At 37.6% G+C, this 18,328-nt stretch overlaps 1 protein-coding gene across 2 annotated transcripts in view; it reads right to left on the bottom strand.

The window, feature by feature from the left end:
- Positions 1–18,328, bottom strand: part of SLC38A4 (solute carrier family 38 member 4) — a 37,367-nt gene that overhangs the window by 7,641 nt on the left and 11,398 nt on the right. For both annotated transcript variants that reach the window (XM_045553964.1, XM_045553965.1), the window contains exons 3-13: positions 15,324–15,414; positions 14,706–14,821; positions 12,022–12,095; positions 11,481–11,573; positions 7,155–7,236; positions 6,982–7,064; positions 6,814–6,872; positions 5,680–5,955; positions 5,468–5,547; positions 4,124–4,224; positions 2,102–2,226 (exon numbers count right to left, since the gene is read on the bottom strand). In XM_045553964.1, coding sequence (XP_045409920.1) covers positions 2,102–2,226; positions 4,124–4,224; positions 5,468–5,547; positions 5,680–5,955; positions 6,814–6,872; positions 6,982–7,064; positions 7,155–7,236; positions 11,481–11,573; positions 12,022–12,095; positions 14,706–14,821; positions 15,324–15,414 — 1,180 coding nt within the window. The remainder of the gene's footprint in view (positions 1–2,101; positions 2,227–4,123; positions 4,225–5,467; positions 5,548–5,679; positions 5,956–6,813; positions 6,873–6,981; positions 7,065–7,154; positions 7,237–11,480; positions 11,574–12,021; positions 12,096–14,705; positions 14,822–15,323; positions 15,415–18,328) is intronic.

Here is an 18,328-nt window from a genome sequence, read left to right as displayed (position 1 = left end):
CATGGCAACATCTGCCATATTTCTATGCCTATATCTATAGAACTTCAAAACTGATCCGAAGGCTACATAAGTGAAAAGAATGATTTTACTATGATAAGATGAAATACAAGTAGCTAGAGAATCTGAGATGTAATCAGATCGCATGCAGGGAGGTTTGGTTCATTTAGTCCAGATCCTCACCACACTGAATCCATGGCACGTGTCAGCAAGGGAAACAGCCCATGCTTTTGCTACAAAAAGGTAGTTTATACATTTCAAGAAGAGGCAAGATTCACGTAGAGACCATTTTTCTTAACAAACATTATCAAGCTCATCCTCTGTGCCAGTCTCTGTGCCTGTCCCCCTTCTCTGGGGACTGATGACCCCATGGGGAAGGGGGCACTTACACAGATCATATCAGCGCAGCATCACAGGAGTGAGGACAAGATCATGTGCAAAATGTCCCACCAACGCTAATGTTGAGTGAAAATATGTAGTGAAAGGTAGCAGTTGTTTTTCTGAATTTTTGTTCTTATGGTCAATTTTGGTTCTAACAGCATCTAATGTTTACAAACTATTGCTTTCCTGATGGCCATAAAGCACATGTTAGTGCTTTATCTTTCATGCAGGGGAAGAATTCCTAAGCGGAGATATGGATTTTCAACATTGAGGTGAAATGTTCGCCAGTAAATGACTTTTGCTTCCCATTACAATGATTGCAGCCATCAGTGTTATGCTATGAGCTGCATTAGTTCAACTGTTACCAACTAGCTATGTGACCACAGCCAAGTCCATGAGTCCCTTGAGACCACAGCTTGAAAACACTGCATGGACGTGAATAAAGCAATACTGAAGCACATAACAAATTTCTTTCATAAAATGCTTTGGTTCAACAAAGATGCACCTGCCTATTGTGTGCCAAACTTTAGCAAGTGATTTCTTTTCACACAAAAGGAAGGGCTACAGATATTCTTTTCTCGGTGAAGTTGTTTGCTTGGAAATTTTACCCGATAGTACACCTTCTGTTTATAGCTGTCTTCTGTCTTGTACTCGAGATGGAGCTGATTTTAGGCTAAAGCTGTGTGTGTCATTTGAAATACTTTCAGATATATTAGAGGCAAGACATTATTTAAGAGTAAAATATTAGCCACCATGGTAATAAGGGTCTGATTTCATGCACTCATGAAAAAGGAATGTGCCAAAATACATTTCAGCACACAAGCTGCATTTAAAGCAGTCACAGTGCCATTATATAAGTAGTCCTCATACGCCAGGCCCTGTATGGAACATTATGTACAGGACAGCGCTGGTTACTGTGTCACTTATTTTTTTCCCCTCAGATGAATGAGTAAATTTAGTGTTTATGAAAGGAGAAGAGTTGGCAGGAGGGTGAAGAACTGTGTTTATCCATAGGTGGTGGTTTTAACACATGCAGCCCAAATTGCCACAACCAGCCACGCTCTGTTATCCCAGAACAAACTGACGCCAATGGCAAATGCCAAGAAGGGGTGAGCCCAGTCTGAGTCTGCCAGAGGCCATGTGTCAGGTTTTTTGAGGGGAGGTGGGTGGGTGAAAGAGATATATGATAGGTACATAATCATTTTTTGAGAAATTGTTTCTAATATATAATCTACTTAACGTGAATCCCCTTCTCATTAGCCTTCAAGACGTCAGATTAAATAAGATGCCTTTTGGATGTTATTGCTGCACAAAAAAAATTGGAAAAAATACGAAACTACTTCAAAATGGTGGTGAAATTCAATATGATTTGAAAGTTAATGTGGTCTTGGCTTTCAGGTTTCAGAAGTTATACGAATTCTTACTCAGTTTTACTAATCCACAAGACAGAAGCTCAAGCTCCACTTTTTGAATTTGAGTTTAAAAATAAATTTCCTGAGTTTTTTCCCTACACTTTAAAAATACTTACCACCTAAAAGTACTTGCTCTATTTACATATTAAATGATCAATTTTAAGTGGCTCCAAAATGCTGTACGAAAATAATAATGTCCTCAGGCACTGCAGTTGCAAACTCGCATTATAATTAAATCCACGTCAAAGCACAGCACATGAACTAATCCATGGGGTCACCAGGTTTCTTGCATCAAAGCCTCAGGTACTTACTGGGAACAGGACAATGGGCACAGTTAGTGTTACTGCCACAAGGACTGCCAAGCGTACCATGAGCAGAGGGGTGTCAAATGTATATACTTTGCTGTAAGCATGAAGTAATTCATCTTCAACTTCTCCTACAGAGAGGAAGAAGGGAATGAGTTCACTTGGTGTTGTCAATTTGGCACTGGTTACTTACAGCAACATTTTATGGAGGGACAGAGGACAGTGGAAAAGACCCAGGTCTGGGAATTCAGATACGTCTGTTCTTACCATGTCTCTGAGCTTATTAGCTATGAACCTTTGTTTAGATGAACAGAGGTTTTTGAGGGGAGGTGGGTGGGTGAAAGAGATTTATTATAGATAACTGTTTTTTGAGAAATTTTTTCTAGTAGTAATTTACTTAATATGACTCCCTTTCTCATTAGCCTTCAAGGCATCAAATTAAATAAGGTGACTTTTGGTTGTTATTGCAGCACAACAAACTGGGAAAAATTAACAAAGGGCTGCTAAAGATTATAAACTTGCAGAAGCTATAGAAAATGGCTTAGGTGCTTCTTGAGCTCATTTGTGTCATGATATATACCTGTCTCTGTTACACAGAAGCATCACAAACTAGATGAGAAGCTGAGGGGCTCTTGTTGAGAAGCACAAACCCCACCAGCTTGTCTCTCCCATCCCTCGCCCTTCCTCTGCCCCCAGTTGCCCAGCCACCCCTGGCACAGGTTCTCCAAACTCTGTATGGAAACTCTAGGACAAATGATCTCTAACATTTTTTCAACCTCAAGCATTGTGACTCTATCATGACACTGAAACACATATTCTAGGCTTTTTCAAGAGTTGGCTTATATGAAACTCATTAGAGTAAGTATAAGTAACGTACATACAAGGATAAATTAGTATAATTTTTATAGGGTCACCCAATAAATACTGCTGTAAGATTAAGATGATGCCCTCCTTGAAAACACATCCATTCTGAATTCCAGACACAAATGACAGGGAGATATTTATGGAATCAGATGTAGTTTAATTTTCCCCCTTCTCCCCTCAAGATCAGACAAAAAGGGGTACAAATACCTTCAATGGTATTGACCTTGGCTTTCATTAACTCACAGCCAGCAAGAAGTTAATGCCCAACCTAAAGCGTGTGCTTGGTTAATAGTCAAATATTAGTCAAATAGAAAAAAAATCTAAGCAAATGGTGGCCTACTCCTGAGTCTTTTCCTCCCTAACTTGTCATGTAATCAATTTAATTACCAAGTCAGTCAGGAAAAAAATCCAAAAAGAGAGGTTTATACAAAAAATATATTTATGTTGATACATTGATTACTGTGAACATGTGCTACCAGGTCAATACTTGATTCCATGAAATTTGTCTATAGGGCCACACTTCATGAAAGGAATACAGTTCTACCCCCTTTGTGGATTGTTAAGATGCCAGAGAGGAAATGTTGCAGGCGTAATCTAATGTGGCCATAGTCACTTTTTTTTTTGTAGTGCATTCCTAGATTGAAGGAAATTCTGCCATGTCCTTCTCTTTCTTAGAAAACCATTCACAATAACAGAATAGAATGGGATAAGCCAGAAATTTTACCTAATACCCCAAACCCTCAGATAAATAAGAAGCAAGTTCATACTTGAGGACTTTGTAGTGTTCCTGCCGTTTACTTGGCAGTGAACTTTTCCATCAAAGGAGCTTTACCACGTGCAATTGGATTCATTCTTGTTGCTTCTAGCCTGAACTGGATTAAGGAGTCTAGCCAAAGAAATAGCTATCCCTGAAGGAAAATAATTCAGTTTGAAGGGTATTTTATATAAAATATGTATGAGTTCACAAATTGTAACTTGTTAGCCAGGCTGGTTCAGGTCTCATTTCCTTAGGTCAAACGACAAAGCTAAAATAGCATGTGAACTGAGTATATGACATCTATAGATCATGCTTACAGAGGGCAATTAAAAAAGTTATACCTAGACAGGTCAATGTTGAGTCTAACCAGGATTTGCACAGAGAATAACTTTGACAGAGTGACATACCATAGAAGGTTAGGTAGCCAAAGAGGGCAGCAAGCAGGTACATGACAAGCATCCCCGTGATGGAAATATTTGACACTGTTTGCATTTTCTTCCGGGACCGACTGAAAAGAAAAAGGACAGTAAGTTTTTTTTTTTTTTAACTTATGAAAATATCAGTTTTTAAAATTAAAATAAAAATAATTTTAAAAGTATATCTGTATTGCTCATTATGAGACCACATTTTTAGTGCATAAACTTATAGCTGACTTAAATTTATCTTAGAGAGATAATGAGGATTTGTTTCCATTTTTCTTAACCACTATTCCTTTAGTCTTAGCAACAACCATTTCCCTATAAGAGGAACAGCATATTTCATGTCAATAAGTAAGCTTGTCTACTGAATAATTAAGATGCAATTAACATAAAGATCAAACTGGTTCCTAATGTAGAAAGCTTTTGAATTTCATGATGAGCTGACTTCAGTAAGGAAAAGAACCTACTAGAATCAGCAAAGCAACTACTGCCAAGAGTGTAGACAACCAGGAAGCATGATATTGTTACCTGAATAGCTTCTGGAAATCATTCTAGAGGGCACCCAGCTGCCTAAGGTCAACTGTCAGGCTTCTGGGGTAATGGCTGCATGTGATTTTCAAAGTAAATCAAAGACATCAAAATAATTGGAGTGTACCCAAAATTTTTTATGACATAAATTAGTATTTGTGGAAAAAGGGGTCATTATTTAATTAGAATAAAGGCTGAGGTTATTGATTTCTGGATTAAAGAGGTTGAGAATTATTACATAACACCCTTCCTTAAAGGTAAATAGGGAAGCTGCTATAGTGAGCTCATAGCCTTTGTCCCCAAGCAGATGTCAACAATCTAAAAGGGAAGAGAGTATGAATGAACCATAGACCATCAGCTGGAAGAAAAAATATTTTCTAGCCAATGTCTCCATTATACAGATAAGACAATGGAGGCCAGATATTGGCACATCTCTTTCTGTGAACGTCTTCTAGACAAGGGTTAGAACTGACCACGGATGACATCAGTGGCTTATCAAGACTGCCCTGACCATGATTTTTGGTCTTCATGTGTGTTCCATTCCTGTCCAGATGACATCATTTCTTCCCACCAAAATTCAAGTGTAAATTCCCAAGAGCTGCCCAAATCATTACAACCATTCACTCCTTGAGTCCCTTCCCTGAACCACTCCCCTGAACCATTATTGTGGAGAGATGGAGGCAGGTGAGGTAACGATGAGTGGATGTAGCACAAGCTACAAACCATGTTTCCTCTCAAAGCACCTTTGAACATATGAGTAGATTGTCAAAGCAAATTAGAATGCTAAAATGATGGCTGCCTTACTCTTTAAGTTCACTGTAGATGGGAAGGACCTCAGGGTGGCATACAAAAGCAAATGCTAGGATGGGAATTGTATAGGCCGTCTGAAAAACAAAGACAACACCACATGTTTAGCATTCCAACATAGATGGCAATCTCAGGCCATCTCAGTTTGTGAAATAAAAACACAGAGGCCACATTAACAGGCTCATTAGAGGTCTGGGCCTCTCACTTACCCGGGAGTTGAACACAAAGTATTTGGGTTGGCACTTGTCATCACTATGGGCTTCATACTGGACTCCACTGTCATGAAGAGAGCCCTTGGCCTGGTTCTCATCCAGCCCTGCAGGATTGCGGTGGGTGTAATCCATCATGAAGTTCACATCAGCACTCTCAGAGTTGTTGGGTAACATTACCACGTGCATCGGAAGTGTGTTGTTGAATGTCACGTTTCCAACATTGTGATCCAGAACGGGCAGAGGGCAGGGTATTTGGAATTTCTTGTAAATCACCTAGACCCAGTCGGAAAAAAAAAAAAAAGTCAGCCTTTTGAAGAAAAACAATGAAATAAGAATCCATATGTGTGGCTTATGAGGTGGGGATGAGGGAACTCAGCTGGGGATTCCTTTGAGACTAATGGACAGTGGAGACTCCCCCTCACCTCTGTCCTAAGAAGAGAGTTGGAGCTACAATTGGCAGCCCTGCCCCTAGAGTCAACAGGATGGTATTTTGCAGGAAGCCATACCAAGCCTCTTTCATGCTATTTCATGAGAAAGATGATCATTTCCTTGCTAAATTTCATATCTTTTATTTCTTCAAACTAATTATGGCATGGGTCATCAAAAATGTTCTACTCCTTCTTTACCTCTTTAGGGAAATGCTTTATACATTTTGGCATCCATGATAGCGCCAGAAATTCCCCCTTTGGGCAGGGGCGGGGAGAAGAGGATTTCTCTAATTCCACTGTGGTTGCCCTCTCTTAATGGGTAAAATGTATAAAAGAGAATGGCTGATTCATGTGCATGTGGTTATGGCCTACTTGTCTCTCTTTCAGACTCTTCACTTCTTCTCCATCTTTCTAAGTATTGGGTTATTGTTCTGTTCCTGCTTGAAGTATTCCTTTTGTTCAAAAATACACCCATTGTGCCTAGAACATACCATTAGCAACAGCCTTGGCATTTGAACTCAACTATTTTTAAACTCATGACTGCTCTTTGCTCATCCCAAATTAGAATACAAGAAAATCACATGTGATGGAAGAACTATTTCATGATAGTGATGTGCTTTAACAAAAATGAGAACACTAATTCAGGCATAAAAAGCATCTCATGCTCACCAAGCTACAGAGATCTTGTCAACACATCACTTACCACACTGACAAAAAACACCATGCAGGTAAGGGAAAATCCACTGGTATAACCAAGGTAACCTAGGAGTGAGCAGAAAAATTTTGGAAGGTGAATATGGTATTTACGATCAGTTTACCTATTAGAATACAAAATGAAAATAAAAAATTTTCTATCAGAAAATATTTTTACCTAAATTTTTCAGAAGAGAAAGTGGGAGAATAATTCCAACAGACACAAATATGATGAGGTAGTTGCCATTGAGGTACCATTCTCTAGATGAGGAAGAGAGACAAGGATATTAGGATCAGAAAAGATCAAGCAGAATGAGTCACTTGATGTCATAGAGGGAACATAAAACATACCCAGTATTTTCTTCAAGTCCCATGAATGCTCTGATTACTTCAGGCAGTTCATATTTAATGATAAAGAGGTAGCTTGACATTGCTAAAATGGAAAATGTGACAGCTTAGTGGCGTGCACAGCACAGAAGTCATACGTAAGTTGTAAGAAGTCATGACATTTGGGGCTGCTATTCTCTGTCAGATGAGCATCTAATCCCCCAAATGGAAAGAAAAGCCACTGTGTATTCTGCACTCCTTCCAAGTTCTTTTCAAAACTAGACACTTGGCCCTTTAGCTCTTGCAGGTGGACATTTGCTATCATTATCAGTGCTGATTCTGTGTTAAATCCAGCTCTAAAGTTTGCAATGAGGCTACAGTTTCAAAGTTGTACCCCCATCAGTTATAAATCATCACGGTCTGTACTGAGTATGCCTGTTTTAGTGTCTATAACTTGGACAACAGTCTGGGAACAAGAGGCATGGGCCAGATGAGAGAGGCAGAATCATAGGCAGAGCTGTGGAGCTGCGGCTTTCTGCAGATGAGCACAAGTCTAGTCCTCTGGGATCCCCCTGTGGGGCACAAAAAGTCTCAGACCACTTGTTGCTGAGATTAGTCTTCCTGTACTGATAAAAGAATACAAAAGATGACAGCTTCTCTACCTCTTTGTCAATGAAGTTTCTTATCCCCCTCTATATCCTACTCTCCTTTTGACTAATTAAGAAATTATACAAAGTGTTAAAATTTCATGAACACCTAGGTAAGTGATATATGAGTGATCATGTACTCTTTTGAAAATATGATGAAATCTATAAATGCTCTCCCTGGAAAACTGAATATGTATACATATGATTAACATTACAATTTTGCCTAAAATTGTGAAAATTTATGCAACACCCTTTTCTAAAGTCCATCCCTTTAGTGAAGTATAATACTAATTTGTTATTTGACACATGGTGAAGAGATTCAATTAAAAATAAAACTGACAAGTTTTACACAGAAACTTTAAGTATGTGCTACATCCTGCTGGTGAATTTTTGCTAACAGGCATTTAAAACAGATATCTAGGTTGTAAATTGAACTATTAATAGTTTAAAAATATTTTCTTAACTTCAAGTGAAGGCAATAATGGTGATAATAATTCTCCACATTGTTTTGTTCTGCATATCACTTCATTTGATCACCTGAAAAGCCCTATGAGATGACAAGGTATATATGTTGCTATCCTCACTCTGCAGCTGAAGATCTAACGATTTTGAAAGTTTAAATGACATGTCCAAGATCACACAGCTTGACAAGGGTACAGCACATCTAAAACACAAGTTCCCTGACTCCCAGTCTGGTGCTTCTTCTCTATTGTCAAAGTAAAATGATTTTTACAATACCTGATGTGTCTTCTGTACACAGTATTTGGTTAATCTTTACAAAGACCTTGGCTAAAGCTAAATCTTACAGAGCGTAAACACAGAAGATATTTCTGATTAACTGGCTCAGTGAGGTACCATTCAATGTTAGAGCTATTAATTGCTGACTTTCAGTGATGTCACCACTGTTAATGTGTTTGGTCTTTGAAAATTCAGAAGGATCCAGACCAGTCTGAGTAATGTCAACACTATTCGGCTAATGTTAAAACATTTGCAGTAAATGTTCATTTTTTAAGGGACTGAGAAAATTAAACGTTCTAACTATAGAGTTGTTAAATACTGAAGTACAAGTGATTTCCCCTTATGCCAAATATGTGCTAATCATATAGAGTAACCAAAGAGAGAGCATTTTCTGGGATCGTATTAGGAAATTTCATCTCACTTCCTTAAAGCCACACGTCTCACTTGTATGTGGCTTGACTGAGAGACCACTGTATAGTTTATTCCATTATTTAGAGGCATAATAGTGGCTGCACTTTGAACCACAGATGCTGCTGCTGCCACTCAGCTAGTTGAGTTCAGGGCTAAGTATGCTTATGCCTGGTTATTTCAGTTGTCAAAACAAGTAAAGTAGATCAACTATGAGGTGATCCTGTAAGATGCTTGATACTTTAAATCTTGATAAGGCTGAAACTTTGAACCAAATGTAAATCAGTCTATTTGATGGAATTTGAAGGGCTTATCCGCTTATTTATTGCAGCACTGTTTGTAATAGCAAAAAATGAGAAACAATCCGACTGTTCAATAAGGATTCTATAAACCAATTATGGTACATTTGTATAATGGAAAACTCAAAAGCCATTAAAAGGAATAGCATGCAAATATATTCAAGGCATATCGTTAAATTTAAAAAGCAAGCTAGAAAGCAGTATTATAAGATGATCCAATTTTAACAATACCAATATAGTTGTTAAATTAGACATAGGAGAAAACCTATGAGTAGTTATTTTTGAGGGTGACTTACATAAACTTTTCTTAGTAATTTATATATTTATGCAATGTTTTAGTTTTTTGCAATTAGCATATAAAAAATAATCAGGGGTCTCCAGAGACGTGGATATTGACGCAGAGAACCAGGGAGGAAGGAAGCGTGTACTGAACCCTTATTATGTGCCATTTGTTTTCTTCTTTTATCCTCACAATGACCTTGTGAGGATGAAGTATTACTCTCATTTCTACAGATGGAAAAATGAGACTCAAAGGAGTAAAGTGATTTTCCCAAAGTCACAGATAGTGACAGAAACAGACTCAAATTCAGATGTATCAGACTCCAAAAGCTTATTCTCTACTCAAGGGTTTTTAAATGTCTTTTAAAAAACAGTTATGTGCCAGATGCATACAAACAGGGCCAAGACAGCCCAGAAGAACTAGTAACCAACAGCCTAGAGAAGTCATGGACCTGGGTGAGGGATGGAGGGGGAGAGAGAGAATGAGTGTGTGTGTGTGTGTGTGTGTGTGTGTGTGTGTGTTAGAGTTCAAGAGACATTCAACTGAAGAAAACAGCATGTGCAAAGAAGGCATAGAGGATTTCTTAAAACATTAAAATAATACCATTGGGGGACTAAATATAGTTTGTTGTGGTTTGGCACAGGACATGCAGGGGATAGAAGATAGGTACACAGTATGGGCATTGGCAGGAAAGGTATAGAAACGTAGGCAGAAGAACATGATGAAGACCTTTGTGTCAGGCCAATAAGTTTAAGTTTTAAAAACAATTAAAAATTATTGGTTATAATTAATAAATTATAAATAGAATGAGAACATGCTGAAGAATTTTATGCATGAAAGAAGCAGAGTTAGATTTGAATTTAAGAAAATGTATCGGGAGGATGCACTAGAGATAGGAACAGGGGAAACTCAAGGCAGGGAGACCAATTAGAAAATTATTGCAACAGTCTGAGTTAAAAAAAAAAAAAAAGGTGCTCATCTGTGGTCGTGAGGATGGAAGGAGAGGGGAGATTCAAAAGATAAGAAACAGATCGAGTGGACAGGATTGGGCGTTTGATTGGACTTTCAGGGTCAGGGAAAAAAGGAAAAAGTTTAGGCTGACACCCAGATTTCTGGCTTCAGAAATTGGACAGCTGCGGGTGGTGTTCATTGAGAGAAGAAAGAACAGAGGAACAGAATAGCAGGTTTGGGGACTGGCTAGGAGGTTAGGAAATAAGTGCCACCATGTGGGGATACACGTGGGGCCACGCGGCAGCCCACGGCCAACAGGACATTTGCACTATGGGTCTGGATGCCTTCTGAGGGTCACAGACCCACAGAATGAGTGTGAAGCTGGTAGGCAAACATGCCATCTACAACACTGATAAAAATACATATTTCTAGGTGCTACCCTTGAAATAATAATTCAGTAGGAATTATAAGAATCTGTAGAACGGATGAATCTGTGGTTTATAGTGCTTCTGATGCCTAGCCGGAGTTTTGCGTTAGTACAACTTCTAGCGACACTCTCCAGAGGGCTGGCTCTGTGCAAGCTGTGTCTCAAGGACCACACGGCATTTGGCTGTGTCCCCTACTGTGCCCCAGACACCTACTTTTCAATTTTATGGAAGGAAATCAGTCTTACATATGAAACATCCACTGTTCTGGCAATGACAGAAATAAACACAAATGCTTTAATTTTTAAAAGTAATAATGCCATAACAGCATTAGAAAATCAAGAAAGCTCTTATTTTATATTTTAATTCTAGAATTCAATTGGTAGGGTTTTATATATTATTTCATTCTTAGATACTGCTATTTTTAATTAAAGAGGGACAGCAAATCTATTTAAGAAACTTTATTTTTAAATTTTGAGAACTATAAGAAAGCAGCTATTTTTCCGTATTTAAAGTGCTTGTTCATTGCCATAAGAGTTTTCTTGTTTACTCAACATTCTATAGAAAGTTTAAGTGGTCCATTGAAAGCGATATCCTCTTACCTCCAATGTTCTGCATTGTAATGGAAATAAAAGCTCCAATTTTTCCAGGCCATCCAAACGCCTTTTCCCCCAAGTTTTCATAAATTAAAGACCCTACAATCAAAGATAAAATAGCAGTGTTAAAAAGACTGTATTAATGACTAAAATATTTCTATAATATAACTCTACACTGGAGTCTCAAACATGTAAATAGACATCACGTAGAAATTATAAACCCCAACGATGCAACCTCAAAAACCAATGAGTAATATGTTAAAATGTTCTTCAAACAAGAAGCAATGGCTTCATTCATTTCAGCTGCATGTAGCAAGTCAAATGGTTATTTCTATTATCTACTAAAAGGTTCTTTTTTTCTATTTGGGCTTGAACATGAGCCTCTCACTTGTCCAAACCACTAAAAACATTGAGAGACCATGTCACTGAGTTCAGAAGAAAATAAAATGTGAAATTAACTAAAATCATCCTAAGATTATGAAGCTATAGATTGAAATACTTCTGTGAGATTCAAAATAGAATATCTTGGATTTAAGGGGTAATATACCTCCTTCCTTGGCTGTCTTCAATAAAAGGTGAACTGAATAGAGTGATAATATTGCCACACCAAGCAGCATGATTCTGTAAAGGCAACAGAAAGTAGATAATAAAGTTTCTATAATAAATAAGACATAATAATGTTAGATGTTACAGTAGATGACCACATTGGTCTTTTTAATCACCAATTTTCCAAAAGTATGTAGATTTTTTGGAAGCTGAGATATTCTTTTCAGAACTCCACATATACCCTTTAATGTCACAGAACTAGAATTTGCTCTATTTTACAGGCCCAAACCTACCACTTGAAGTTCCTAACAAATATTTTTTTAGTGTTGCTCAATTGTAGAATCTGGTTCATAGCTTAGATGCTAAGTGTACAGCAAAATTAGCAAATACTACATCTCCTTACTCAGCATATGGGTATATGTACATCATATTTGCATGATATTCATATCAACATCTAGAACTGAAGGGCTATTCAATAGCCTGACTAAATCTTAATCTAAAATCTAGGAATCCAGAAGCCAACACATGCGGAGTCTGAGCTCCATTACTACTGATACTACATTAGCTAGCAAGGTACTGTGTCAACCAGAGGGTCCGGCAGTTGCGTATGTAATGGGGAAAGCAGAGAAAGGTAAATATAGAGGGCAGGAAAATTCCTTTTTTGTGTTCAGAAAGAATCAACTCTGGTGTCAGGATTCTCTATGTGACCATATGCATCTATGGTTTCTTTATGTTTATACTGATCGGTATTTCTCCCAAACCAAGAATTGGAGCACAAAAATAAGAGCATAGATAGAGCATCTACATAATAAATGGAAGAACAATAGTTTGACTTGAAATTCAAAAAAAAAATCTTTCTTTGTTTATTTTACATGATAAGAACATACTAAACGTTTTCTCCACAATTGATCTAACCCTTTAGTAATTACCAATGAAATCAATGTTATAAATCAACATTATATATAACCATAAATTATAAATTTTATAATCACTCCCAATATATTGTGCTCTTATTTTCCATAAAATATGTCTGCCAGAACTGTATAACCAATGATTTATTCCTATATTTTTCCATAAGCCTTATGTACTTACCTATTAATAAAGAAGTATTTCCTGTATTTTAAACATGTACTTGCTTTGGCAGAAAATACTAAAAGTAGAACCAATGAAATACTGTGTTACTTGCTGTGAATTAAGGGAGAAAACCAAATCCAGTCTGTGCCTCTTCAACACACAAAACACACCCCATGATGTTTAGTAATTTAATTGCTCTGGCTAAATTAATCTGTTAAATGTTTTTAGCCCTGAAATGAGGATCTCGTTTTAAAAGTGGAATATTCTCCTCCTATGAAAATGATCTATGACTCTAGGATTGGGGGAAGTGTCTTCTACTTCTATTCATCAGTTATCTATGATAACTTTACTTAATTTAAATAGTATGTATAATTAATAAGGAGAAGGCAGTCTTTTGTCTTAGATGTAATATACTTTACAAAAGCATACAAATACATGAATACATCTCTAGCTATTAAGATCTAAATAATAAAGAAAACCCTACTTTATTTCAAACATGGTTTATGAAAGTCAAGTTATAAAAACCCATTCAGCTAAAGAATATTCTACATAAAACAGTTCAATCAAAGCCCGAACACAATATAAATATTTATAGTTCTGGTCCTTGCTCCTCAAATAGCTGTGTGACTATCTAATCATATGTGATGTTCAAAACACAAATAGCATATTTATACAATATAAATGTTGCATTCTTAGACCATTATTTAACTCTCTAGCATTACATTTGGGATTAGGATCTGCGTCAACATTGATGCCTAATATTAGACTTTATTCTTGTGAAGAATTCCACTGCTGCCAGTTATGTCTTAGAAAATAGCAGGCTATACGTAATGCACATGAATGTCTTGAATGTCTGTGGTTGTCTGCCACAGATGACCCGGTATCTATCCCACAGGTCAGCTATGAGACACTGTTACCCTTAAGCAGAATTTGACCAAGTTAGGTAAAAGTGCACAAGTTTGGAAATAAGCTTTGGTCACTCAACAAATATTTCCTATGCCAGGTACTGTGCTAGGTCTTGGGGATTGAGAAATGTACTGAGTGAAAACAGACATGGGCTCAATTCTATCTAGAGTTTATAGTGTAGCAAGAGAGATAAACATTAACCAAATGAATCAGACAAATGCACTACAGTATTAAAACTGTGGTGAGTGTATAATAAAGTGATTTTCCCCAGTCATGGAGGTCAGGGAAGGCAGGTGAAGCTCAGCTGAGATGTGAGGAGTTACTAGATGAAGGAGAAAGGGAAGAAGTTTCCAAGACCATGTGAAAAGATCTGGTGGTGAGAGGAAATGTGGCATCTTCCTGGGATGGAGAGAAGGCTATTGTGCCCAGTGTATCTGTCACAAATGGGCAAAGGGAATGGGACATGAGGTAGAATCAGGGCATGCAGCGTTCTTCAGCCTGGTTGGAGATGTGTATTTTTTTCCTAAGAGTGAGATAAAATCAGATTTTTCCTCAGGTTGCTGTTTTATCTGAAAGCAAGAGGAACACACTAGTTCTTTCTCAGGTTCTCCATGCTCACAAAGATCAAACTTCAGATTGTTTGTTGAAAAAGCACCAGATATGCATGGACTTCCTTGCCAAATGTAGATATGTACATTCACTTACATAAAAAGTATGATCCCTGTGTTGGCCATGGAATAGGACAAGCCCAAGATTCCACTGCCCATGATGGCATTACTCAGGTTGAATGAAGACATTCCAAAGGAGGTGGTTCCAGGGTGCTGGAAGAAAAAGGAATGCTTTATAAGCAAACATTTGCCAAAGGGTAAACTTTTGGGGAGTTATTCTTATTCTCACATTATTTTTAATGGAGGAGATTGCAGTCCCTAATTGAAGACTAAGATAAAATCACAATGAGTAAAAGCCATTATTCAACGTCAATAAAAGCATGTAATTTTCAATGGGATGTAGTGCTTGGTTTCAGCAGAGGTCTCCGTAAAAGTAAAAAATACAAGTGGAGTAACACAAAGAAGGGAAAACATGTATCACTGCAGATTACATTTGGGTTAGAATGATTTCTCCAAAAAACAAATTTCATAAATGATTTATGCAGCCATATGGCGAACAGGGAAAACAAGCCCTTATTCCAGTAAGGGCCTAAATAAACAGAGAATGTGCTGATCAAGGCTTGGAAAATTTCAGTCACATTGTTTTCCTCCAGAGGTCTAGGTACATCAGACACCCTCAGTGATGTTTACTGCCTAAAAGGATAGATTCACTTACATGTTCATCACCATAATCTGCCAGCTTCTTTTCCCCAAAAAATCCATTCGTCAGGAATTTCTGACTTTCAGCATCTTCATTAGCAAATGGACTGAAGGCACACACACACAAAATAAGAAAGTAAAAACATCTAAGTAAGTGCTCTGAATCATATTTATGTTTCAAGTGCTTTAAGTAACTACATTAGGGGAGGAAAAACAAGACCCGTAAAATTTTTTCTTCTCCTCTTCATACTGGTAGTCATTCCGGACCAACAACTGAGATCCATTTACAAATATATTTTGGGAGAAAGAAAGGATGTTATGACGGAAGGAAATATTAAGTTGAAAAAATTTTTGTGCCACATTTCTCCTTCCCACATTAGATATGCAAGAAGAAGACTAATTAGAACTAATTTTGTTCCCATTTAGTGCCCTTCCAAAGAAAGGGTCCAGAGGCATGAGCCTGAGTTTTCTGAAGTACTACCATACCATAATCAGATGATTTTATGAATTCAACAAATATTAATTAAATGCCTGGGCACTGTGATCCTTATCTCATTTGATGCTCAAAATATCCTTGAGAGGGATTTTCATGTCCTTACTCTAAAGATGAGGCAACTGTGGCTCAGAAAAGTAAGTATCATCCCCACATCCACCCGACTCCAAGTTTGTGGTTTTCCCTGGCATCAAACAGCTCCAGTCATGGCCCTGTAGCTGGTATTTTCCTCTTTTCTGGGCTCCATCTGTTTATACATATACCCCTTATAGGAAAGTAGTTCAATGATAGCTCTGTGTTGTGTTTGGTTGTGTGCATGAGTGTGTTTTAATTACTCTAAAAATGTTCTTGGGTTATTATTAGATAATGCATGAAGCTAAGGAAATTATTAAAGCAACCCAATGAATTAGCAGAAGCATTTGGGAGGGAAAGGAGGCTTTAAATGTCACTATCCACAGAACTTGTGATTATGGTCTTCTTGGGCACAGGCTGGAAGCTGCACAACTGGGTCACGGTGCCACCCCGCTACTCTGCTGCTCAGCTCCTGCAGTTACATGCCAGAGCCTTTGAGGCTATGGCCCTATGACCAGCCAAATTTCTGGAAGGCTTGACTGATGAGGCCTGCTGCCACCATTACATTTTTATGCTGCAAAATATCACACAGACGTCTTGTATAAAATGCTCAACTATATATGCTTCTAAAAGTGCTTTCAGATTAGATAGATTACAATTTTTAGGACATTTCTTACATGAAAGAGTAAGATACAACAATTGAAGAATATTTTATTAAAATAATCCTTAGAAATAAGTAGAAAAGAATTATTATAGGAGATCGGTACAAATTACTGTTTATAATAGGAATATCTAGTGGGAAAGAGGAATGGCTGGGTTACTTTTTGAGAAAAGAGAACAATAAAAGGTATAGATAGAAATAGCAGACAAAACCACAAAGTTTTATATAGTTTTCTAGAGCTCAAAGAGTAGATAGCACTGAGTATACAGGTTAAGAACATTTCCTGGTCTTCTCCCCCTATGTTTCATGGAAAACATAGTGCCTTCAGTTGTCGCCTTCCTCAATTTCCAGACACCCTGCCACCTTTTTGTGATTTACTGTAATAGTCTGTAGTTAATATACTTGCTATGTGAAGACTAGTATGTAATGTTTGCTGTTGGAAACTGAGACAATAGGATGAAATGAAGCCTAAAAGGGGCCTGAGGACTATAAAAACAGAAGTGCCACCTGGAATTTGAACTCTGGAATGTCCAAAACTCCATTTCTTTTTCCTTTAATCAATAAATTAAAATCTGTATTCCATGAGTAGTTTTTAAAATTTAGAATTTGAAAGTAAATATATTTTCTTTCTGAGGCATTTGCAAGTTCTTATTTTGGCATGCAATGAGTTGTAGTCATAAAACATGCCAAGTTTGTATAAAATATGTGAGAAATGTCCTCAGTGTGTTAAATGTTTTGATACCAAACCCAGCATATATTGAAAACATCACTATAATGATCCCAAATAAATACATTATGTTGAATTTCTCAAAAATTTACATTTAAGGGTTTAATCCAAACCAAACATAGACAAAACCCATCTTTTTGAAATGATTACAAAATTGCAAACTGATGGCCCATGTTTAGGCCAGGAGTTAAAAGGGAAGTCACGTGAGTGGCTCAGAACACACTCTGTGGAGCTTAACAAAAGCAGTGTTGCTCTTGTCATTACAGCTTTGTGAGGACCCAATGGAATGACTCTAGGACAGTTCTTGGAGGGTGTCGCCTTCGGCTTAGCAAACCTCTGCAGAGCCCAAAATTGTGTGCATACCTCTCAGAAACAAAAGAATCTTCGGATTTGGATCAACTTACTAAGTATAATAAATTGAAGGAGAAAGAACAAAATTTTATTGAATACCATCTGTATTCCAGGCATTCATTTAATCCTTATAAAAGTAGCTATTGGTTTGCTATTCTACATTTTCCACTGACGCTCAAAGATAAATATTGTCTCCAAAGTCAGGCAACAACTCCGCACACTCCAAAGCCCTGTGTTCTACCACACTGTGTTTTCTCAAGAGTCACCTGATTTAGAAAAGGCCATATTCACATCTCAGGGGCCTCTCTAGCCCAACAACCCTCAAGTTCATGGCACTGAGCTACCTGGAGGAAGAACAGGGCTTCCTCCTAATGGCCTTTCCTGGATGTCATGAATGAAATGACAAGTGCTTGTCTGAGGATAACACTCTCTGCTTCAAGCCCAGATTTGGTCAAAAATTCCCTTCTAAGAGTCTCAAATCATGCACAATTTGTGTTATAAATCATTTTGTGGGAAATTAATTTGCTTATCAAATAACTACTGTGTACCTACTGTGGTTTGTGTTGGACCACAGAGGCCACTGAGCTGTTGTAGTTGTGTGATTAACATCTGAACAGGGAGAGGGTAAACAAAGGAGGGGTGGACACTTGTATATGGGGGAGTAGAGGTATTTGAGCTGATTCTTGAGGGATAAGAGGTGTCAACAGAGAGACACGG

Source organism: Lemur catta, chromosome 6 (genome assembly GCF_020740605.2).
Source record: "Lemur catta isolate mLemCat1 chromosome 6, mLemCat1.pri, whole genome shotgun sequence".
NCBI classification, from domain to species: Eukaryota; Metazoa; Chordata; class Mammalia; order Primates; family Lemuridae; genus Lemur; species Lemur catta.
This window is presented reverse-complemented; position numbering and strand designations above follow the sequence as displayed.